This window comes from Microcebus murinus, chromosome 19, assembly GCF_040939455.1.
Source record: "Microcebus murinus isolate Inina chromosome 19, M.murinus_Inina_mat1.0, whole genome shotgun sequence".
Lineage (NCBI taxonomy): Eukaryota > Metazoa > Chordata > Mammalia > Primates > Cheirogaleidae > Microcebus > Microcebus murinus.
Window position 1 is genome coordinate 23,451,195 of NC_134122.1, and position 25,060 is coordinate 23,476,254.

The 25,060-nt window shown below is 40.4% G+C and overlaps 1 protein-coding gene across 1 annotated transcript in view; it reads left to right on the forward strand.

Moving 5' to 3' along the window:
• The first annotated feature begins 2,433 nt into the window (after positions 1–2,433).
• The window catches only part of SDK1 (sidekick cell adhesion molecule 1), a 905,178-nt gene continuing 882,551 nt past the window's right edge, over positions 2,434–25,060 (forward strand). Inside the window, exon 1 of the mRNA XM_020281544.2 lies at positions 2,434–2,728. Within this exon, the coding sequence (XP_020137133.2) occupies positions 2,434–2,728 (295 nt within the window). The remainder of the gene's footprint in view (positions 2,729–25,060) is intronic.

Sequence of the window (25,060 nt, forward strand, 5' to 3'; positions counted from 1 at the left end):
AAAGTAGAATCACAGCCAAAGAGGCTTTGGGCATTTCTGGAGTGTCCCAAAGTCAAGAAGTTGCCTAAGTCATATCCATGCCTCTAGGTACTTACTGTATGGGCATTATGTTTCTATTTGAAAGTAATGGGCATCTGTTACTACCTGAAAGGAAAGATTAAATATGGGTCACACTCAACTGGTAGGCACAGCAAGGGAAGCTTGGAACAAGCATTGGCACATCTGTATAGAGAAAGGGATACTAGCATTTATTGAATGTGAATCATCTCACTTTCCTTCCACAGCCCTCTGAGATGGGAGTGATTCCTAACTTTCCCCCCAGGAACTTAGAGTCAGCAATTCGCCAATTTTCACAACTGAAGAGGGTGGAGCTAAGACCTCAAAGTCCGGATCTGCTCCACTGGTAGATTGCCCCCCAACCCCCCAATTTCTGATCAAAGCAGGGGTGCTTGGGGATGGAGAGAATGGAATTTGAGTTCTTGACCTGGGGGAAGCCGCTTCATCTCTTCAAGCCCATTTCCCCACCCGTACCAGTGACAGCACCTCTCACGCACACAGAGCTCCTGCACAGGGCTGGCCCACAGGAAGTGCTCAATGACCAACAGGTATTGTCCCTCTACCCCCAGCTCTCACATAATCTTCCAAGTTTGAAGAAACCCAGGGTTGCTGGCAACAGAAAACAAAAATAGACACCCCTCCCTGCCTCCAGTCAGTCTCACCCCCAAGTCCTCAGGGCCGGGAGGTCACTGCTGTCCTCTTCCAGCCGGTGCCCACTTACAAGCCCTATGTTCTCAGGACAGGCGCCTGGGAGCTCATTTTACTTTTGTGCCCCTTCCAGCACGGTGTGGAGAGGGGGCAGAGGGCAGCCTGGGGAGCAGGTCTGTTCTGAATCCTCCTCCACCTGGCTGCTGTGCTCCGGCTTGTCTCCCCATCTTGCGCTCACGTGGTCATCCTTAAGACTTTGCAGACAACGCAAAAAGCCTACTACGGAGCTAGCTTCTGCCCCCAGCCCCTGCCCTACTCGCCCCTCCCCCCCCCGGGGGTCTTTCTTGGCTGGACGATCATGCAAAGAGAGCAGCAAGTGCTTCCTGGGCGCACACCCAGCCTCTCGCCTCCAGCAGTTACGTGATCGCATTTAGTCATCATTTCAGGCCCCCAGGCTCCTCCCCACCAGCTCCCCGCAGCATCAGCCTGCGTGTCACCTCCGGCTCTCCGCCCATGAAAATGCTGCCTCCAACCTCCAGAGCGCTTAGTTCACCCCATAAACGCGGCTGATGCTTACCACATGCTGCTGAGTCTCGCACCCACCCCGCACCCCTGCGGGCTCCCAGGCCCCGCTGGGAGACCCTTCCCCGGCAGATCCCTCCGGGACACCCGCCCACCCCGCGGCGGGAACGCCGGGCGCAGTGGTCCCCAGGCCAAGAGTGACCTTGGGCACCCCTACAAAACCCTGTCCACTCCTCTGAACACGCGGCAAATTTGCACCCAATGGTGCCTTTTGTTGCCACGAATTAAAATACCGCTTGCGCGTGTTGCTCATTTGCAATTACGGTAACTTGGCGAGTAACCCCAGGCACAGAGCCCGCAGGTGGGAGCAGGGCGGCTTCTGGGCGCGCCCACCTGTCCTCGGCCCGGGGCTCCCCAGGATCTGCGAGTCCCGCTGCACCTGGTCTAGCCCCCAACCCCACAGGCTGCCCAGGGCCAGCGGCCCCGCAGCGGGCCAGCCCCACCTGGGTGCCCGCACGGGCTCCCAAGGCGCCGCCCCGCCCGCGCACGCCCTGCCTGCGAGCCCGCCGGGGAGCGCGTGCCGAGACGGCGCCGGCTGCAGTCCCCGCCGCGGGTCCCTAGGGGGCGCAGCCGGCGCGGGAAGCCGCCCAAGCCGAGCACTGGGGCCGGCGCGAAATTGCAGGCGGGCGGGCGCCGCGAGTTTGAAAACAAGCGAGGGCCGTGGGGGCGGGCCCGGGGCTCGGGAGCCGCCTCCCTGGGCCAATCAGCGGCGGGCGGCGGGCGCGGGCGGCGCGTGCGGCCGGGCTGTGAATGGGGAGCGGCGGCGCGGCGGCGGAGGGCGAGAGCCGGCGCGCGGGCGGGCGCACTTTCTCCTCAGCGCCGGGCGGGGGTGGCGGCGGCGGCGGCGGCTCCTCTTCTAGCGCCCGGCGGACCCCTGGAAGAGAGCGCTGCAGGGCCCGGCACTCCGGCCGCGGGGCGGCGGCCGCGAGAGGCTCTGGACTGCAAGACACGAATTTTCTTCGCTGACAACTTCTCCTTCGCCCGGCTCGCCCGCTGCCCGCGCCGCGCCCCTCACTCGGGGACCCGGGACGCCGCCCCTCAGCGCCCGGCGGCCGCTCACCTCGGGCCGGGGGGCGCCGCGTCCACTCGGGGCCGTCCCGCCGGTGCGGACGTCCTGCGCGGTGCCCGGGGTGGCGGCTGCTCGGCATGGCCCGGGGCGCCCGGCCCTCAGCGGCCGGCGGCGGCGCGGCGCCCCCTGAGCGCGCGGGCCCGGGGCGGCCGCGGGGGTCCCCGCCCGGCCGCGCCCGACCGCCGCCGCCGCCGCGCCCCGGCCCGGAGCCCGTGTCGGGCCGCGAGCCCCCGGGACCCCGCGCGGCGCCCGAACCCCCGGGCGAGGACGCGGCGAGTGTGGGGCGGCGGGCGGCAAAGTTCGGCCCGGGCCGCCGCGGACGGTGGGCGCTGCTGCTGCTCCAGCTGCACTTGTTCCGGGCGCTGGCGCAAGGTAGGTGCGGGCGGGGGCGCGGCGTGCGGGGTCCCCGCGGTTCTCGGGGCGCGACTGCGGCTCTCCAGGGACGGGGGTGGGGAGCAGAGGGGTTAACGCGGCGAGTCTTCTGGTCAGCGCAGGACTGGCGGGGAGGGACGGCGAGCTGTCTAGAAAACGCGCCCTGTCTGCTGCTTTGCTCTTGTATTCTCCCGAGCGAGACGCCGCAAACGCCTTCAAAGTTGGGACCCATTCGCCCGCTCCCTGACAGGACGCCCGAGGCCGGTCCCGCGGCGCGGACTAGAAATGGGTTGATTTGTCTCCGTCTCTGCACCGCGGGGTCTTGTTAGCCGTGAGTGACGCGGACCGCAGACTCCCGAATGCCGGGCTCGGCGAGCCTCCCCCAGCCCCTCCCCCGCGTGCCGCCTCCCCTCGTCGCCCAGTCCCCCGAGTCCCGGTGCCCGACCCCGAGTGGGTGCTGTACAGTCGGTGGAGCAAAACTTTCAGTGCCCACAGCCTTTCCACTTTGCTTTGTTTTTCTCCCTCTGTTGGCTCCTGTTTAGAATACAGCGGTGATCTCTAAAACAGGGAAAGAGGATCTGCTGATTCGAAGTGACCTTTTGAAGAGGGAGGTGGAATCTCTTCTGAAATGTGTTTTACTCCCTAATTCTGGATGATTGTTTTTTTCCTAAACCGGTACTGTCGCCCTGCCGGTTAGCATCTTTTTTCGCTGAAGTTTGCTGGTCTTAAAAACCCAAAAACCCAAACAAGCCAGAAATAACTACTTTAATATGGCCTTTGATGAGGTCTTTAAAACAGGATAGTGAACCTGTTTTGCTGTTGGCAGCTTTCGGAAAAATTAACTTTGTTCGTTAGCTGTATCCTGGAAGACTGCTGTCGTGGTAAGGAACTTGGTACTCTGAGGTTGTTGGAAAATGAGAGCCATTAAACTTAAATTAGCTGTGTTCTGTGTCATGTGAAGGTGATTTATATGTAGTAATATGATTTAAATGTAATGTCTTGAAGATCTGAACTCAAAACTATCAACCGGTAGTTTAACAACTCATATTTTTATTAATGCTTAGGTAATGTTATCTAAATTGTGGTTCCCCCCTTTCGTAAATGCCTTTCATGTTTTACTATATGAAAACAAATTGCCATATTTCTGGTTAATTTAACCCCTCCATTACTTGGAAAATTTTCATTTCACTTATTTGTGCTGCTTTTTGCTTAATGACTTAGTCTGGAAGAAAAGCATCTATTAAGTCATTTTGTAAAATGGGATCTGTAGATTGCCAAAGAGAAGCCAGGTTCAAGTGAAGAAATCTAAATCACTTAGGATGACCTTTAAAATAGAAGTGGTGTTTGTTGTTAAGTTTCCTTTTTTTAAAACAGTGACTTGCATTTTGCAGTAAGACCTGTATATATACATTTGAAGATGTGGTCACAAATTGAGATGGTGGGGAAAAAAATCTGCCAGTGGCTTTGTTTTGAAGTATATTACATGGATTTCAAGTTTTGTTTTTATCAGTTGTGCTTTGAAGGCTATATAAAGAGTTGCATTTTTACAACTGAAATGTTAATGAAAATACATTATTCTTTAAAAAACATACTAAGGCAACAGCCAAACTTTGTTAGGGAGGAATATTTTATTCCTTGTTGACAGTGAAAACATTGGTACCTGTTTTACATTTATATGGTTTATGAAAGTATATGGATCTTTTAGTGTAAAATTTCAAATAGGTTGTCACAAATTTTAAATTCATTGACAGGTTTCTGTTCTCTGTGCTCTGTGAAATGTGTAATATATCTATCACTTTTTATATCATATTGAAAATTCATATTACAGAGGAGATGTCACCATTTGACAAAAGCTCATGTATCTTGAAAATGAAAATTCTGGTGCTGCTGTAGAGATTTCTGATGGGATGATGAGTTGGTCATGTGCGTAGGAATGTATTCTCTTGAATCTCATTAGATAAAATGTAACATTCTAAATGGGATAGTTACCACTAAGTTGGAACTGGTCTTAAGTACCACATTATTACTATGTAGCCAGGTGAAGCTATTCCTAACTTCTGTTTTTTTTTTTTTATGGACCTTCATGTGGGCATGCTTAGTTTTGATGGGAGATATGTGCAACATTGACCAGTAAAAGTTAGATATTTATAGCTGATGTTACAAGTATGTAATTGATCATTATGTGAAATGTTAGGTTCATATCTTCCAAATGTAACTGATATGTCCTGGAGTTTCTTCTCCATGGTAATGAGAATTTCTGAGTTAAATACTCTGCTTATTGGTGTGTGTTTAATTGCTTGTGAATGCTGGATTCCTAAAAAGCCAAGTCTTTAATTCTGAAAGGCAGGTGGCAATGCATGCTTGCTTTATGCTGTCCAACAAGAAGCCAGATGTGAGTGGTTTAGAAGGATGACTTCTGAAGCAAAGGATTTATCATAAGTATGATATGTGTGAAGTCTGTGGTGCCTTTAGCTTTACTGCTGCATCTTTCACAGGCTTGCTGATTCTGGTAATGTCCTATACACCCCATAGATTTCAGCTTGTGTTCACCAGGGCCAGAGGGTAGGAATGCTCCTGTCAATTACTGTCTTGGAGAGGTGTTCATAGTCCTTAGTTTCTCATCTGGAGTTATTTCCAGTCACTTACACCAATCGTTCTCAAACTTTGGTATGTATCAGAATCATCTGGGGAGTTTGGTAAAGCTGTAGAAGATGGCTATATTCTACGAGCAACAGTTTCCTTTCCAGGTGATTCTGATACACAGAACCACTAACTTATATTACCTTGTTTTTCCTCATTCTAGTTACCTGGTGACTTTCTGGAGACTTACTAACCCTGTGTTTTTCTCAAACTTGGTTGCACATTAGAATTGCCCAGGAGCTTTAAACACTACTGATGCCTGGATCCTCTAGAATTTGTTGTAATTGAGGTTTGACTTGGGCATCAGGATATTGAGACTCCCCAGGTGATTCTGATGTTTAGCCAAGTTTGATGATCATTGCCCTAACCCCTCTAAATGAGATCACATGACTTGATTTCCCTTTAACGTTGATTTGGGCCTGTAGTCTGCTCCCAGCCCTCAACCTCCCAATTCCAGTAACGTTTATGGATCTGGAACCTATCTTCACTTATACCTGTTCCAGGTTTATGATCTCAAACTTGGAAATTTCACCCTGAGCTAATCGGGTTTTTACTCACATATTCTGTTCCTACTGAGACTGTTATGCTCCTACTTTGTGCTAGCCTGCGGTGTGCTTCAGAATTACCAGCGAAAATTTAAAAATGCAATTAAGTGGGCTCCACCTCAGACCTGCTGGTTCTCAGAAGCATGCAGTTAAAAACTCTACAAGTGATTCTTGTGTCTTTCCGTTACATTTTTTATTTATTTATTTATTTATTTTTTTGAGACAGAGTCTCACTTTGTTGCCCAGGCTAGAGTGAGTGCCGTGGCGTCAGCCTAGCTCACAGCAACCTCAAACTCCTGGGCTCGAGTGATCCTTCTGCCTCAGCCTCCCAGGTAGCTGGGACTACAGGCATGCGCCACCATGCCCGGCTAATTTTTTCTATATATATCAGTTGGCCAATTAATTTCTTTCTATTTATAGTAGAGACGGGGTCTCGCTCTTGCTCAGGCTGGTTTTGAACTCCTGACCTTGAGCAATCCGCCCGCCTCGGCCTCCCAAGAGCTAGGATTACAGGCGTGAGCCACAGCGCCCGGCCGTTACATTTTTTATCCTTGTGTTTATCCACAATCTCACCCAATTCTGTCACCCTTGGCCTGATACCCTGTAGTCTGGACTACTTAGGCCAATTCCCAACATTGAGTAAGGTCTACTAATTAGGCTTTTCAACCACTTGGTTGCTGGAGTGTTACTTGAATTCACTACCAGTTTAGTTTCCTTTGTGTCCATATTTTTTGTTAATCCAAAAGTGCTTTGTTTTTCATCTTCCTCTTATCCTAAGACTGCCTTCCACTTACAGCTTTGCAATTTGAGTCTCAACTGGAACTTGATTTCTGGACTACCTTGCTTCACTAGAGAGTCTTAATAAAGGATCTTACACTTAATAAATGCTCAGATACTTAATTAAATTTTTATTAGACCACTGAGTTATTTAACAGACGGCAACTGATCACTTGGTTGGTTACTGTCTTGTAAATCCAACAATAAGCAGTTATCACCCTCTTTTCAGTCTGTAGTCACCTATAGCTGTTATCTAGCCCTTCTGTGCCAAACACTAAGTGCTCATTCTTCATGACAGCTCCTGAGAGGTAGCATTTTTTGTTCTCATTTTATTGGTGAGGAAACCAAGGCACTGAGATGTTAACTAATTTGCCTGCCATCTCAGGACTGGTAGGGGTGAAGCCCAAATGAGAAGCCTGATCTGAGTCTATGAACATAATTTGAGTTTGTAACCACTGGGCTTGTATGTCTCCCAAGTAGCCTCTGCCTTTATAAGGTCAGGGAGAAATGGGCAGCAATCCAGTCTATGCCAAAGGGAAGATGGTAGTAGATGTTTTCTGAATACCTGGTTGTTATCTGACCTCAAGTTTCAGGTTGCCTTAGTTATTACAAAACAGTAAAAAATTACGTTAAGTAATTTGAAAGATAAAAGAAGAATATACATAAACCCCTACATATACCCATTCCTCTCTCCTAGTAAAATTACTATCACCATTTTGGTGTATTTGTCTTACCTCCCCTTCCACCCCAACATAGCTTGAGTTCCAGCTCAGTGAGTTGGGGTCTGTTGGCAGAGATTTGACCACCCTACAATTGACTACTGGAAATGAACCAACCATTTTTTGGGGGAACTTTTGGAAAATTCTTTTAGGTGCACTTAAGTATATGAATTTTTTAAACAAAGAGGTGGAGTTTGTAAGGTACAGGTGTTTTATTTGTTTGCTTTAGCATGCATTTTATCTAACCACAGTTAAGTTCAGCTATGTACTGGGGTTATACCTAGCCAGGAAATTTCCTGTACTCTCAAATATTGGGATAAAACAAATTGTAAGGCTGCAAATTAAGTGGGTAGTTAGGTGATGTCAGATAAGACTTTGTAGTTTAATCCTGCCTACCAGTTGCCTTTATATTATTTTCATCCTAAGCATTGTTGCATTTCATTGTGGTACATGGGATTTGGTGTTTCAGGTGGTTGAAGTTTGTGGCATGTACTGTCTTTCTGCCTGCCTTTTGGCCTGTCTTAAGGTGTCCCAGTGGTCAGAGATGGGTAATATCAGTTGACTAAAACTAGAGAATGGAATGGACACAGTGAGGATTTTGATTAGGTCATGGCTTAAATTTCTCTAAGAATTGAAGAAAGTAGACCCTTGAAGTTCCAGTGCATTAAAGCTGAGTAAGGCTGAGCATATGGAATGAAAATCAGGTCGAAAGGTGTAGCATAAAGAATTAAGGAATTATTTTTTAAAAAGTAAAGGTGTTAATGTGAGTTTATTTAGTTAAATACTCCTAGTAAGCAATGATACATTTCTACCTAATGGAACTGATCACTGTAATTTATATAGTCTCTTATTCTAATTAATTGGGTCTAACATTTCTGTAAGGCATTTTCTTAATTGAGTGTCCCCTAAATTTGTACCATTTCTTTTAAATAAAAAGCATTTGAACCCCTAATCCTGAGGGAGAATACATTTTGTAATTTGGGACTGCAAATATGGCACCTCCTGCCATCCTATGGTAGCATGTAGAAATTACAGTTATAAGTTTTTCAATGAATCCCTGAAATGCAAGAGTCAGTCATAGTGTGACAGATACCTACCTGCCAGTTATCGATCCTGTACCTGAGACCTGGAGAAATTTATTACTCTTACAGCTTGATTATATTAACACTACTTACCAAACACAAAATAATATGTGAGCATTGCTTTAGGAAACCTTTGTTTATGCATTTGCTAGTCTAGTATGTAGTTGGTCTGGCCTCTTGACAAGCAGCTCAAGAGCCAGAGACTCATTGTTAGCCTGGCCTCAATCTCCTGTGGGTATTGTGGGAATGAGAATATTTTTAAAAAACCTTTCCTAGAAACAGATGTGGCCAATGGGAAAGGCACACTATGTCATACCTGGCTTTTATTTCATTCTGTAACTACCTTGCCATATGAGCAAGTCTGTTAGCCTGAGTCTATTTTCTCACTTATAAGAGGAGGGGTTTAGATGTTGAAAATCGTTCTGCTCTGATTCTCTGATCTTCCGTATGTTGTCATATCCTTTCTGTCCTTCACCAGACTGTGTGTGTCTCCTGTCTGGGGATTCTATAACTCCATATGTCTTAGCTCTTAGAACCTCATTTTCTTCACTTTACTTTTGCCAGAGAATTTACAATGTTGAAGATAACTAAGATGCAATATAACGTTTCTCCTTAGGTACTGCCATCTAAGACATGATGTATATACTCTAGCCTCAAAATGGTTCATGCTCAAAATTTTAGGTTCTGTAAAACAAATTAGTGCCATAATTTATCAATGTAAGCTTGAAGATTAGAGAAATAAATTTCCTTAAAATATGAGATGCTTATTTATCTAAATGGCTAAAAGAAGAAAGGGCAAGACTAATGGAAATCTGGAGGTAATTTAGTGAGAAATCTAAAAGGATACAAAATAGTGATGGACGGGGGGGGGGGGGAATGGGCATTTATTGAAACCTTAAAATCTGTACCCCCATAATATGCCAAAATAAAAAAAAAGTAAAAAAAATATATATATTGCAAAAAACTGACAGAACCATAAGGAGAAATAAATAAATCTAGTATGAAAAAAAAAATAGTGATGGATGGAAATGTTTATATTTACACAGTGACCATCAGGAATTACAGAAATCAGTAGATGGTATCTATTTCTTTGCTCAACTGAATGTTATGTTGGTATAATTATTTTCATTAGGGACATGTAGTAAAGAACCCTTAAAATTAACACAATTATTTTTCAATTTAACAGGCTTAGTGGGCAATCTATTGATATACAGACAATATCTAGTGAAGGTAACAGCTATCAATTAAATCCAATTTCTTAACAGATACATGAGTCAAGTAAATTTATCAATTTACTGATCTTTGGCAATTAGCTTATTGAACATGAGCTGAGACTACAGTTTCTGCAGTGTTTTTGGCTTTGCTGTGTTTCTAAATTTTTTTGAAATTGACAAGGCCATCTTTAGAGATGTGGGCTTCAGATAATGTGCTGGCCCCTGGGGCCCATATTATTACATAGACAAAATTAGCCTTTTGTGCAATGTTGCATCACCTTTTCTCCATTTTAGAACTCTCCTCTGTATTCTAGACCTAATTTTTTTACCATGAGAAGTTTGGAAGTTCTGTAAGCCTGATTTTACAAAGATGAATGGAACTTTCCAAGAAGAGAAATACAGGGAAATAACCAAATAATGACTATGGTGTGACTTTGGGGAGAGTGTAGATAGCTGGGGAGCTCCAGTAGTTGCCCTTATTAAGAATAATTGGTAGCGGGAATTTTAACAACCTTAAGCATGCTAGTTAGGAATGTATTTCAGATTCAGGATAAGGAGGGTTCATATAGGTATAATCTATCATACTTAGATAAGGGTGCTCCTTTCCAGAGGTGGTGTAGTGTCTGTGGGTTTTTCTCTTTAGTGTTATCCTTAGTTTATTTTGCTTTGTGGTTTTCTCATGAGGAAGGTCAATTTTATCTTCTCCGTACATGTTAGGTGTGATGCAAAAGAATGAAAGATTTTGATTCTGTGTAACCAACTCCTTCTATACAATGGATGTCAGCATTGATTTTTACGCATGAACCACCAGATGGCAACAGAAAAAGTGTTTATATAGGATAGAATCTGTAGTTTCCACAGCTAATTTTTTTCTTCCATACTGCACCAGTTCTCAGTATATTTGGGTAATATTTAGGATTCTTGGCCGAGAGCAAGGTGAGTTTATAATATCTGACAATGCAAAATCACAACCAGGAAATAGAATAGTGGTAAAATGTCACTGGAAAAATATTTTATTTACGTGAGTGCATGTATAAACTGTTTCCAAAGGGAGGGAGTTCCCAGGGATGCAGCTCTATGATTTATACTATTGTATAGTCATGCTTTTACTTCTAATTTTTTATTCAGCATTTATTCCACTCTTACAGTAAGCTGTGATGATTTGCAGAACATAAAAGAAAACATGGCTTTTACCCTAAAGCATTTTATGTAACACCTTTAAAAGGAAGGAGATACGTGAGTTTATAAACAGCATATTTATATATTTGCTGGCCAAAGGTATTTTTACTTTATGTAGAATTTGTTTTATTTTTGCCTTGTAGACATATCCCCTTTTCTAAGATTGTTGCTTTGGCTCTTCTAAAGCCTTTTTTTTTTCCTAAGCTAAAACTTTTAGTTGCAAGCTAGAATCTCAGCCTGAAATACTTAAGGAAAAAAGATTTTTTTTCCTTTTTATTTCATCATATTATGGGGGTACAAATGTTAAGGGTTGGAGGTGTCCTTGGGGTATTGCAGCATAACTAGAAGAATACCCTAAAACCTGGTAAGTTTGGGATTCAGTTCCACCTCAGGAATAACTAGAGGTAAGTGCTCAAAACCTCTTAGATATTGTCCTCTTTGCCCTCATCTTCCAGTTTGCTTCTGTTTCTGGATTGGCATCATTCTTGACTCGCTGAAAATTTTATCTTTGTGGCTGAAACCTAGCTGTCACCAATCTTTGCATTCCCATTGTTTCAGACTATGAAATAAAGATTGATTTAAAGCTTTGCTGCTAAGTCCAAAACTTTTATCAAATGATCAGATTTGTATTTTAAAATCATCTTGGGGGGAAAATAAAAGTACCATTTTTGTTGCACAGTTGAAAATGGGTTGGAAGAAACCAGAATGAATGACTGTAGGTGAGTTAAGCTATAACAGTAGTTGAGGTGAGACGATGTAGCAGCTTGAGCCAGAGTGGTTGTGCTGGAGATCAAGGGAGGTGGATGCAATAGAGAGATTTGGGAGGCAAAAAATGGACAGGATTTGGTAATAGGTTGGATATATGGAGGGTGAGTTAGAAAATGTTATAGGTAACATACTGGTTTCTGGCTTATGTGACTAGTTAGTACTAGCATTCACTGAGGTTGGTTCACTTCAGTTTGGAAAGTATGATCATGATTTTGGTTTTGATACATCAATGTGAATCTTCGAGGCATCCAGACAGGGCTGTTAAGGTGTTTGGATAGGTGAGTTATGTGTTTAAGAGGGTTCTGGGCTTTTGGTATAAATATTTGTGGAGCCAGTATAGCATGTTGTTTAAAACAATGGGCTTGGCATAAAATAACTGACTCAACCACTTGCTACCTGTGTATCCTTGGATTGGCTAACTTAATCTTATTTAAGTGTTATTTTCTTCCCTGAAGAATTACATAATTGCACCTACTTCATATAGCTGTTGTGAAGACCCATTGATCCTGGCTGTGATTTACTGGATGAACTACAGGGAGGAGAGTGTGGAGTGATAGGGATGAGTTAAGGAATGATTGAAATATAGTATAGGAATGATAAATATTTGAACTGGTATAGAAAAATTGGAATGGTCATTATTGTTGCAGAGAGGTGAATAGATGAGAACCAAGAAAAGGCCATTGGATCTGTTAAGGTGAGAAATGACAATCTTTGAGTATAAGTTCATTTGAGTTGTAGGAGTATAAAGTAGATTGAAGCTGATTATGGAATGAGTGGATAGGGAGAAAATGGAGTCAACAAGTGTGTTCTTATACTATTGAAATTCTTAAGGAAAGAACTGTGAAGCCATTTGAAAAGCATAGTGACAAAATGGTCTTAAAATGCCTTGGGAATATTTATTTTTTCCAAATTTAAAACCTGTTGTTGAGGCTGGGGAACAAAAGGTGAGTGGTTATCATCTGACAGAATGGTAAGTAATCATTATCAGTATCATATTTTGTGACTACTGGAGACTTCTGGCAACATTGCTGCCAGAGTTGATATTGAGGACTCCCACCCTCTGCCAAAAAACACATAGAAACTGTGGACAATATATAATAAGAACAAACAAACATAACTGGGCTTGAAAGACCAGGAAATCCCCAGGAGCCAGAAATGAAAACTAAGTTTGGGGAGTAAGCGGGAGCTCTCAAGGCTTGTAGCAGTTTCAGATCTGGATACAAATAAATTCATACCTAGACATAGGTGAAATGTTAGAAAACAAAACCAAAGCAATCTAGGAGAGCAGACATCTGAACTGGCAGGTGTTTTGCTCGTAGCAGAGGATGATTAATATGCTGAGGCAGAAATCCACCACCAACCTAGAATTCTATATCCATTTAAAGTAATATTTAAAAGAGTGAAATAACATCTTTATACATAAAGACAAAGTTGATTCATAGACTTTTGCTGAAGGAACTACTAAAAGATGTACTTCAAGAAGAAAGAAATTGAAAGGAGTGAAATGCAAATAGCAAAAGACTAAGAGGAAGCAATGTAGTAATGTGTCCCTCAAATTTACTGTATGCATATTTGCCTTGTGGTTTTGGAAAAGTGTTAGCAACTTCTACATGTATTCATATTGTAGCATGTACTGATTAGCTAAAGAGTGTGAGCAGCAGGGAGTGGGAGGGGCTAGGGAGATCTTGGTCAAAGTATACAAAATTTCAGGAATAAATTTAGGAGATCTTTACAACGTGGTAACTATAGTTAATGATGTATTTTGTTGAGTTGCTAGGAGTAAATTTAGTCTCACCACAAAAGTATGTGAAGTAATGCATATGTTAAGCTCGATTTAGTCATTCCCCAATGTATACATATTTCAAGACATGTTACACATGATAAATATGTACAACTTGTAGTCAACTAAAATTTTAAAAGTATATGAGCAGTAGAGTTTATTTAGTCAGTGCTTCAGTGAGTAAAGTGCTATATAAGGCAATAAAGGCACAATAATAAAACATACTTCCTTCATGGAGCTTCTAGTTTATTAGGGCATAGGCACACTGACAAATATAATGCAGTACAATTGGCCTGGGAGGGCCCTTTAAGCCATATAGAGGGTTCAGAATCTGGTAGGTCAGCTTAAACAGCTTATGCTTTTGATTCCAGAGAACAGAAGTTAGAGATGCAGATGGTCTTCGTCTTTCCAAATGTAATACTCCATGATACCAGACTTAAGTAATTTTCAAACTTCAAGAGTTGGTGAGAAGCAACCAGCTGATAACAAGTTGCCACAAGAGTACAAATGGCCACAATTCTTATCTGTAATTAGAAAAACAGGACCTTAGCAGACATACAAGTAGGCAAGCTGTGTTAGGATCTGGAGATTCAGATTAGCGCTTGGGACACAAACATGAAGGATACAGGTAGAAAGAGACTCAGCAACAGGAGTGAGGAACTCAATGCCTAGATCATAATGGGATTCTTGCAAAACAGGTAGAAGGACCAAACAACATGACCTTCATGTTTAGATAATACATTCCAAATGACCTCCAGTACATTCTGAATTGGGCTCTTGCTTGTCATAGCTGTGGAAAAATAAGACTTGGATCTTGGCTATCAGAGAGCAGACTGAACGCACAAGATAAAGTACTTTTAACAATTGAGGGACAATGACTCCTGCCTGTAATCCCAGCACTTTGGGAGACCAAGATGGGAGGATCGCTTGAGGCCAGGAGTTTGAGATCAGTCTGGGCAACATTAGCAAGACCTGTTTCTACAAAAAATAGAAAAAATTATCCTTTTGATGTGTGCCAATAATCCTAGCTACTGTGGAGACTGAGGCAAAAGGACTGCTTGAAAGGAGTTGGAGGGTACAACGAGCTATGATTGTGCCATTTCATCCCGGCCTGGGCAAAAAATTGAGACCCTGTCTCAAAACAAAAACAAAGCCCCAATGCCCACAAATGATTGAGAGAAAGCATACACATAGAAGAACGTGGTTAAGATTTGAAGAAGCTCAATGGATGTGAGAGTTAATTACAGATAAGAATGTGGCCATTTGCACGTTTGTGGCAACTTGATATCATCAGCTGGTGGTTTCTTACCAACTCTTGAAGTTTGAAAATTACTTAAGTCTGGTATCATGGAGTGTTAAACATTTGGAAAGATGAAGACCATCTGCATCTCTAACTTCTGTTCTCCGGAATCAAAAGCATAAAATGTTATAGGATATAGTATGCTTCTATGCAATTAATACTTGATAACAATTTAAAAACTTTAAGATTTCATTGGCTGCAGATATAGCTTAAGAGAGTTTTTTTTTTCAATTCGCAATTATTTTGCTTCAAAAGTTGCTGTTTCTTGGGTGAATAAGCTGAATTTCATCACAGATACTATTGGCAACAAAAATAGTTTTTTAAAGCCTAATCCTACTTGGCCTTTGCATTGTCCCAAATCAGCTAGTTGAGGAAACATTGAGAATCCTGACCTGCTCTGACTTCTATTCCCTTGTTTTAGGGAGCAAGCTGGGTTGGCCGAGTCCTCTGTCCCCATATGTATCAGTCAACAGCAAGTGACCCTGTCCACGATGATGATCTGAATTTCTGGTTGCTTTTACAGTGACTGATGTGGAACAGAAGACTACTATGTTGGTATTAAAAAGGATAGTGTAGAAGTGGCTTCAATTGATATGAAAGGATTTCAGAATATATTAGTTGAAAAAGGGAGGTTACAGAATTTGTTGTGGAATCTAATAGCTTGTTTTTATTGAATGCTTTTCATATGTCAGGCGCTGTGCTAAGGTCTTTCTATGCAGTGTCTTATAACCTTTGCAGTCCTATTTTATAGATTAGGAAATTGAGCTACATAGAAGTTAATGTGTTCCATTTAAGTGATGGAATTGGGCTTTGAATTGCAGCCCTGGCTGTCTCCAGAGCCCTTGTTCTTAGTCTTTACACTGTGCTGCCGTCTGTACATGATGTGAGCTCACGTCATGGGAAGTCTTCAAGTATCAGCTTTCTTTGATGTAGGGCCATTCGTATATTAATATATGCAAGTAGAATAGGGTATGAAAGTCAACACACCAAGATACTGGTATCAGCTGTAGAGTAGATGAGTAGAATTGTGGGTGTTTTATTTTCTTTTGCTTTTCTCTATTTTCTGATCTATAATGAGCTTAGATTGCTTTTGAAATAAGAAATAATGTAAAATCTTACTGGAAAGCATAAAGATTAAAGTATGGGGATATAATAGTAAAAACAGATAGAAAATTATTCAGTTTTATAATATGATACAGTGAGTATGATTGAAGAAGTAGACCAACCTGCTTAAAGTGCTTATCTCTGTTACAGTGCTATAGGGGATTTTCCTTTATTTCCTGAATGTTCTAAGCTTTAAACAATAAGCATTTTTTATAACTTTTTAAAAATTATGAAAGCCATTTTAATTATCATAATGTATTAGTGGATTTTAGGAGGAATTTGGTATTGTTGTAGTTTAGTGGTTCAGACTGAGAGTGCATTAATAAGGACCATAGATTTTGTTTTTTTCCCTTCATTTGAGGGAACTTAAATTATTTCAGGCCTATTTTATTCATCTTTTTGAAAAAGCCATGTGGTATCTTAAGTTACAGGCTCATTATAAGAATAAAAAACTCCTTTGAAAGATGGATTGATAAACATGTTTGTACCATTGATTTCTGGTTAGTGCTGTTTAATCTTTGATTCTAGTGTCGAATTCTCCCAACAACTGATATTGAATCAGTTCAGTACATTCAAGTTTTTTATGGCAGTATGCACAAAATTTGAAGCATATAGTTGTAAATGAAAATTAGGAGTGAAATTTAAATTTAAATATACATAAATTTAGTATTTAAAACTTTAAGTGCAGTCATGTGCTGTGTGATGTCATTTTGGTCAACATTGTGTGGCATATGCAACAATGGTCCCAGAAGATTATAATATCACGTTTTCACTGTATGTTTTTTATGTTTAGGTTTGTTTAGATATGCAGATACTTATCATTGTATTACAGTTCCCTAAAGTATTCAGTATGGTAACATGCTGTATAGGTTTGTAGCATAGCATCCATAGGCTGTACTGTATAGCCTAGGTGGGTAGTAGACTATTCTATGTTTGTGGTAAGTTCACTCTGAACTTCGTTCCCACAATGACGAAATCATGTAACCATGCATTTCTTAGAATGTATCCTGGCATTAAGTGCCACACTGACCTGTATATTGAATATAATGTAAATTAGTAGAGCATTATGTATGAATGCTATAGTGTAGTAGGCAACAATTGGGTAGCACCTGGCTCACAAAAATGTACCATTTTCTCAGCATGCCCTGGTACATAGTAGGGGCCCCATTGGTCACATCTCTGTACTATCCTCTCTCCACTCTTTTATGGAACTCTACAAATCACTGCAGCCTGGAGCTATTCTGGTTCTTGCTGGTCCTGAGGTTTGGATGTTCAGTTTTCCTGAAGTTTACAGTGTTTGTTTTACAATGTATCCCTTTTTGCTTAAACTAGCCAGAGAGAGGAGGGAGAGAAGGGAAAGAGGGAGGGTGTTTTTAAGCAGTCATTATTCAAACCTTTTAAAATAGGGAGAGGGTGCTTAATCTTATTTTAAATATAAAATTATAGTATCTAAAAGTAAAGTTTTATAAGGCAAGCAAAGGAGCATTGATTCTTACTATATTATTCATTTGATGACAAATAAAATTGGTCTTCATGTACTTTGATTTTTGTTTTCAGCTTTTTGCTTTCCAGACTAATTGGGAGTAAGAATTCCTATTCCTGACCTTGCTTAATTTAGATGCTTCTGTGACTTCATCTTTCTTTCACATTTCTATAGCTTGGCTTTGCTCTGCAGCTGTGTTACCTGGGGCCTGCCAGGTATGGGCTTTGCTCTGCCCATTCCTCCCTCTCCCTTGACTATATCTGGCCTTTTTTTTTTTTTTTTTTTTTTTTTGCTTCCATACATCTATTAAGACTTTCTACCTGCAGTTTCTTCTCCCATGTTCACTGCAACTGGTTTTTCATTTTCATGCGTGACAGCATCTTTGGTTCATATTTAGGATGTGAGCAGTGTTAATAGGCATCCTTTACAGGTAAAAACATCTAAAAAGGATGCTTGATTAAAATTAGGTATGTTGTTACTATTCTTAAGCATCTTTATTTAGCTTTGGTAAACAGGCTAAGGTATCCTTTCATTACAGGATTTTAATTCTCGTGGTTACATTGTTGTGTTATGTAGTATTTCTTTCTATTTCAGAATATTATGGGGGGTACAAATCCTTTGGTTAACATATATTGTCTTTGCACCACCCAAGTCAGTGCTATAAGTGTGCCCAACCACAGGACAGTGCACACTATCCCTGTTAGGTGTCAATTTACCCATCCCCTTTTCTCATCTCCCACCTGCCTGACACCCAATGAATATTAACTTACATATGTGCACATACGTGTTGATCAGTTAGTATGAATTTAATGGTGAGTGCATTTGGTGCTTGTTTCCACTCTTGTGATATGTAGTGCTTATTTCTTATAAAAAACTGAGAAGGTTGAATTCATACCATACCAGAGTGAGGTAGTGAAAGTCTCTGATGTTTTGATCCTCAGTCCCCTAGTTACCTCTGCTTGTGGCTGTCACTGTTCTCAGTTTCATGAGTGGTGTTTCAGTGCTGTCTTACGCAGATAAAGCCGTGTATGTCTTTCCCCTCAACTCTTTGACTTTATACAAATGGTAGCGTACTAATTACTTTCGAGGCTGGCTCTTAGGACACTTGCCTTTTTTCATTTAACATCGTGTCTTAAAGGTCATATTATGGGAATATCTTGTTAAAAACATGTAAAAAACATGCTTTAAGACCATCTGCTATAATGTATTGGCATTATAACATAGTGTTATGAGTTTTAGAATAGAATTCAAATCCTGGCTCTGCCATTTATGAGCTGTGTGACCTTGGCAAGTCATGTAGCTTGTCTGTTTCAGGTGCTCATTTATAAAACAAAGTCAATCTCTCTCACAAGGTTTTTGTAAGGATTAGAAGAGATAATGTATGTAAAGCATTTAGCACAATGTCTTGCCTAATAAATCATAGCTATTATTGTACTCATTAATTTATCAGATCAAATGAACCCCTAATGTGTTTCTCCTTTCTCAACTAAAATACACAGAAGGCACTACTTATTACTTGTTTTGTGACCTTTTTACTTACCTTGGTTGTCCTTTTTGTCTCATTCCATTCTTTATATTGTTTCCCTCTTTCTTCCTGACCCTCTCCCTGACAAATGTCATGTATTTCTTTTACTTTTTGAAGTTTCTTGGCTTGTTAATGAATTTACTGACTTATCATATCCTTGCTGTTGCATTAGGTATTGTCACTTGTGGTTTAGTATAAAAACTGAAAAGGAATATTTCTGTTGGTGATACTTGAGTGAATTTAATACTGGCAATCAAATTTATTCAAGTCACTAGACAGGATGATTCTTTTTGTGATTGGGATTTCAGATGGAATAGAGAACTGAGATTTGGATATAGATGGCACCTGGCAGAGAGTGATAAATGTGGGGTTGAGGTGCTGCAGAAGCAGTTCAACAGTGTGGGCCCCTCTGGAGGTGGCCTGAAGTGGCCAGTCATGAGAGGGGATGGGGAATACAATCACCCATCATTAAATAAAAATTGGCTTGATAACTCATGTGTGGGTTTACCAAGCTCCAGATGATTCAGCTTCATATGTGCATCTGCCTCCCCACCTCCCTCCCCACATGCACTGAAGAAGTTAGGCCTTCTAGAGACCTGATTCTAATTTTCATCTTTGCCCTCCTTTGAAATGATAGCTTTTTTCTATTTTTTTTTTCCTATCCCTTGTCCTTAAGTTCTCATATTACACATACTTTGAACTCTGGAGAAAGCTACAAGTAAAGTAAAAGTATTTTTATATTATATGGAATAAACTCATGTTACTATAAATTGCTGTTTAATATCACAATTGTGTATTTCAATGTCAGAGTTTCTTTAAAAAAACAATATTTTCTTTTCTATGAAAAACCTAATAAAGATAGAAGGATTTTGCCTAATTTTTCTTTACAAATATTAATCATCAGAAATCAAACTAAATTAATCTCTGGTGCTAGTTTGTGGTGCTTATAGATTTTAATCAAAGATCTTATATTTTAAGCAATTGCTGTATTTAATACTAATTACAGCTATCCCAGAATAAGTCCTACTTGATGTATGCAATTTGTTCAACTACTAGTCTTTGTTATAAAACAAATACTGTAAGATCTGTCATGTATCCTTTGCTGCTTATAGATTGAGACCAAACTTTATATATAGTGTTAAGCTTGACAAAAGTATAATTTTAGTAGATCTCAGAAATGAGAGAAATTAGTACATTGGTACTGTCAGGAAAAGTGTGGCTTAAAAAAGAAAAATCAGCCAGGGCTCAGTAATCTTAATTTAAACCTTGTACTTGATTAAAAGTTGGATGTTGCCTGTAGACTGCCATCAGAAAGCTCTTGAAGTTTCTGTATTTTTCTTCTGAAACTTAACTTTTGCTACACAACATAGGATTTATGGATATTTTCCAGTCCTAAAATATTAAGATATTTCAGGGCTTATCAACTGAAGGCTTTTGAAATGAAAACTGTTAAGTATATTTGTCATATGTGAGAAGATCTTTTTGAAACTAAAAAATCCTTTAAAAAATTCAGAAGCAAGATGATACTGTGGAGCTTTTTTTAACAGACTGCTTAGATAGAAGCATCAAAATCAAAGTAAAAGTGAATTAGAAAGTCCTCTTTGGTTTTCCTGAGTCTTTTGAGTTGATTAATTTGAGTAGAGCACAGTACTAATGCAGTCCTGGGTGGTCGGCCTGTGAGCAGTGAGCTTTGGCTTGTTCTTTTTTTTTTTTTTTTTTTTTTTTTTTATTTCGGCATATTATGGGGGTACAGATTTTAAGGTTTCAATAAATGCCCATTTCCCCCCCTCCCCCCAAAAGTCTGAGTCTCCATCATGACCATCCCCCAGATGGTGCACATCTCACTCATTATGTATGTATGTATATACCTGCCCCCCTCCCCCCTCCCACCTGCCCAATACCCTATTACTGTAGTACCTATGTGTCCACTTAAGTACTACTCAGTTAATACCAGTTTGCTGGAGAATATATCTGGTGCTTGTTTTTCCATTCTTGGGATACTTCACTTAGTAGTATGGGTTCCAGCTCTAACCAGGAAAATATAAGATGTGCTATATCGCCATTGTTTCTTACATATACCACATTTTATTAATCCATTCTTGGATTGATGGGCACTTGGGCTGTTTCCACAGCCTTGCAATTATGAATTGTGCTGCTATAAACATTCCAGTGCAGGTGTCTTTTTTGTAGAGTGTCATTGGATCATTTGGGTAGATGCCCAGCAATGGGATTGCTGGATCAAATGGTAGATTCACTTGTATCGCTTTAAGGTGTCTCCATATTGCTTTCCACAGAGGTTGAACTAGTTTGCAGTCCCACCAGCAGTGTAGGAGTGTTCTCGTGGATCGGCAGACTCAATATCATCAAAATGTCTATACTACCCAAACTGATCTACAGATTCAATGCAATACCTATTAAAATCCCATCAGCATTCTTCACAGATATAGAAAAAATAATTTTATGCTTTGTATGGAACCAAAGAAGACCCCGAATATCAAGAGCAATTCTAGGCAACAAAAACAAAATGGGAGGCATCAATATGCCAGATATCAAACTATACTACAAAGCTGTAGTAATTAAATCAATATGGTATTGGCACAAAAATAGGAATATTGACCAGTGGAACAGATGTGAGAATCCTGATGTAAAACCATCCTCATATAGCCAGCTAATCTTTGACAAAGCAGACAAAAACATACGCTGGGGAAAAGAATCCCTCTTCAATAAATGATGCTGGGAAAACTGGATAGCCACCTGCAGAAGGCTAAAACAGGACCCACACCTTTCACCTCTCACAAAAACCAACTCACGCTGGATAACAGACTTAAACCTAAGGTATGAAACTATTAGAACACTACAGGAAAAAGTTGGAAACACTCTCCTAGACATCGGTCTGGGCAAAGAGTTTATGAAGAAGTCCCCAAAGGCAATCACAGCAGCAACAAAAATAAATGGGACATGATCAAACTACAAAGCTTCTGGCTTGTTCTTTCCAGCCCTGGAAACTCAGCCCAGAAATGTGAGTCAGGTGAGACTGTATCAAAACATGTGTTACTGTTGTAAGAACTCAAGGGCTTATTTGGTTGGTACTTAGAATAATCATTTACATGGATGACAAGCCACACTGCTGTTTTAAACACAGGTAAAGATATTGTAAACAACATATCTGAAGTTACTTTCTAAAGAAACATTCTTCATATTGTGACAAAAGAAAAGTTATTTCTTAAACTTAAGTTTGATAAAGTGAATGTGGATTAGTTAATTTTTTTTTTTACTGCTTTGGAAATGTATTTATAGGATTCAAAGGTCAAACTGTAGGAATGTATACACAGGAGTTTTGCTTGTTCCTTCAACTCATTTGCTCCCTCCTTCCACAGGTAACCATAAAACCATTCTTTTAGATTTAAAAGATTTTTTTTTGAGGTGCAATTCACATAACATAAAGCTATTTTAAAGTGAACAGTTCAGGGACATTTAATATATTGACAGCGTTGTATGATCACCACCTCTATTTCCAGAACATTTTCATCTCCCCCAAAGGAAATCCCATACTCATTAAGCAGTCATTCCCTATTCTCTGCCACCCCCCCCCCCAGCCTCTGACTACCATCACTCTGTATTCTGTTTCTATGGATTTATCTATTGTGAATATTTCAGATAAATGGAATAATACAAGACTTTTTGTGTCTGGCTTCTTCGACTTGGCATAATGTTTTCAAAGTTCATCCATGTTTTATGTGTCATTACTTCATTTCTTTTTATGACTGAATATTCCACTATATGTGTATACCACAATTTGTTTATCCATCTGTTCATGGACATCCTATGTTATTTCCACCTTTTGGTTATAGTGAATAGTATTGCTGTGTACATGTATTTGAGTACTTGTTTTTAATTCTTTTGGGTATGTCCAGTAATGGAATTGTTAGGTCATATGGTAATTCTGTGTTTAACTATTTGAGTAAATGCCAAACTATTTTTCACAGTGGCTGAACCGTTACATTCCTACTGGCAATGTACAAGAATTCCAGTTTCTCCACATCCTTGCCAACACTTGTTTTCCTTTTTTTTTTTTTTTTTTTTTTTTAATTATAGTCATCCTAGTTGTGAAGTGACATCTCATTATGGTTTTGACTTGTATTTACATAGTAATTAATGATGTACATCTTTTCATTTGATTGTTGATCATTTGTATATCTTTGGAGAGAAATATCGAACTCATTTGCCCATTTTAATTGCATTGTTAGTCTTTGAGTTATGAGAGTTCTTTATATATTCTGGGCATTAAATCCTTATCAGATGTAACTTGAAATATCTTCTCTCATTCTGAGTTTCTTGTTCATTCTTCCCATGTTCTTTTTGCATATATGCACATTTTTATTTCCCCAGTCTTATGTAAAAGGTAGTGTATCTCAATTTTCTACAACTTGATTTTTTTCCAACTTAATATGGAAATCTCCTCATAGTACATGGAGAGATTCTTTGTCTGTATAATATATCATTGTGTGGATATGCCATAGTTTATTCAACCAGACCTCTGGCTACTTGGTTGTTTCCAGTCTTTTGTTATTTCATATAGTCCATATTGAATAATTTTACATATGGATAGTCTCTTCCTTGTGTTGGTGTATCTGTGTGATAGATTTCTATAAGTGGGATTACTACAGCAAAGACCTATAGTCTTTTAAAATATGACATCCTTGAAAGAAACTCTGTTATTGTTACCTGAGCTTTTTCTCTATTGCTCCCATTACATTTTATCATTTCTCATTCTTCTTGTATAAGAATTGCTGTGTAGTGTTAGACTTAAGGCTCATTCTGAATGGTAGCTGCCTGTTGTCTTACCTACACTCAACTTTTTGATTATTCTTTTCTTTTATGCAATGAGAGTAATTGCAAACAGTGACTAAAATAATGTAAAATTCCACCTACTGTTGTTGGTCTTTGGCTTTTACCTGTTACCTCTGTGCCTTTCTTATGCCCCATTTCTTCTTTGCAGGGTCAACTTTGGATGAATTCTCCTTCATAAATATTTCCTAATTAACCCAAGCTAGAATATTTTCCCATCTCCTATGGCATTTTTTTGAAACTTTATTAATAGTATTCAGAAGTTGCTGTCTAGTATTAGTTATGTATATATAAACTTTCCTGTTGTAGTATAGGTTCCTTGAGACCAGAGATTGTATCTTTCTCAGAACCTTCAGTATATTGTGTGCTTAAATATAGCTGAGCTTTGAATGAATTAATGTGTGAGATTTTGCACTGATTTCTCCTCTTCTTACCTCATAAGTGTTGATGTTCTTCAGGTTTCCTCTTTGGCATTTTTTTTCTTGTAATTTCCTCTAGTCTTTGTCACTTATCATTCCTAAACAAAATGAATTTGTCTGTCTCTCCTCATTCTAGCTCCTGACCTGAGTTTTGGGTCTGATCCACTGTATCATAACCTCAAATACAGTATCTTCCAAGCCAAGGTCATCATTGCATGATCTAGAGCTGCATCTGACCTACAGTAAGCATTTATATTTTTGGAGTAAGTGCATAAATAATAGAATACATTTTTCATCCAGCTCTTTTGCCTGACTTTTTAAAGTAATGTTTCTCAGACCCTGCTTTGCCCACCTGTCTAATCAATTGCTGGGCCCCATTGTTCATGGAAATATCTCTTTCTGTTTTCCTACTACCACCACCTGAATGTGCTTGCTACCTATTGTTTGGCATATTATAACAGCATTTTCCAAAGGATACCTTTGGACTACTTCTTTAGTCTAACAAACTTTCCTTGGAGCCACAAAGCTTACCAAGTTGAGCCTAGCATTAAGAACTGTCCACCATCCTATAGACCTCTCTAATCAGATTTCCAGTCTTTTCTCCTATTCTTCTGTAACTAGTTCTTATTTCAGCCAGTATTTTATCTCTCTTCATGTCACCATCAGCTGAATTACCCAATGCTCGAACCTCACACTTCTCGAGTCTGCCTCTTCTTGATCATCCCCACCCCTTCGCCACCTGGTGTTAGTTTTGAAATCCTGTGGGTTTTCTTCTATTTCTCAGATCTGTCCTCATCATTCTAACCATGCTTTCTGCCCAAATTTTTGGTCTAATCCATCCCCCACATAGCTTCCAAAACCTAAATTTCACCATGAATCTCTGCTTATAATGGCTCTTATTGCAGCTTTTGGGGATCTTTGTAGTCTGAGCCTTGTTTTCCTCTGCAGT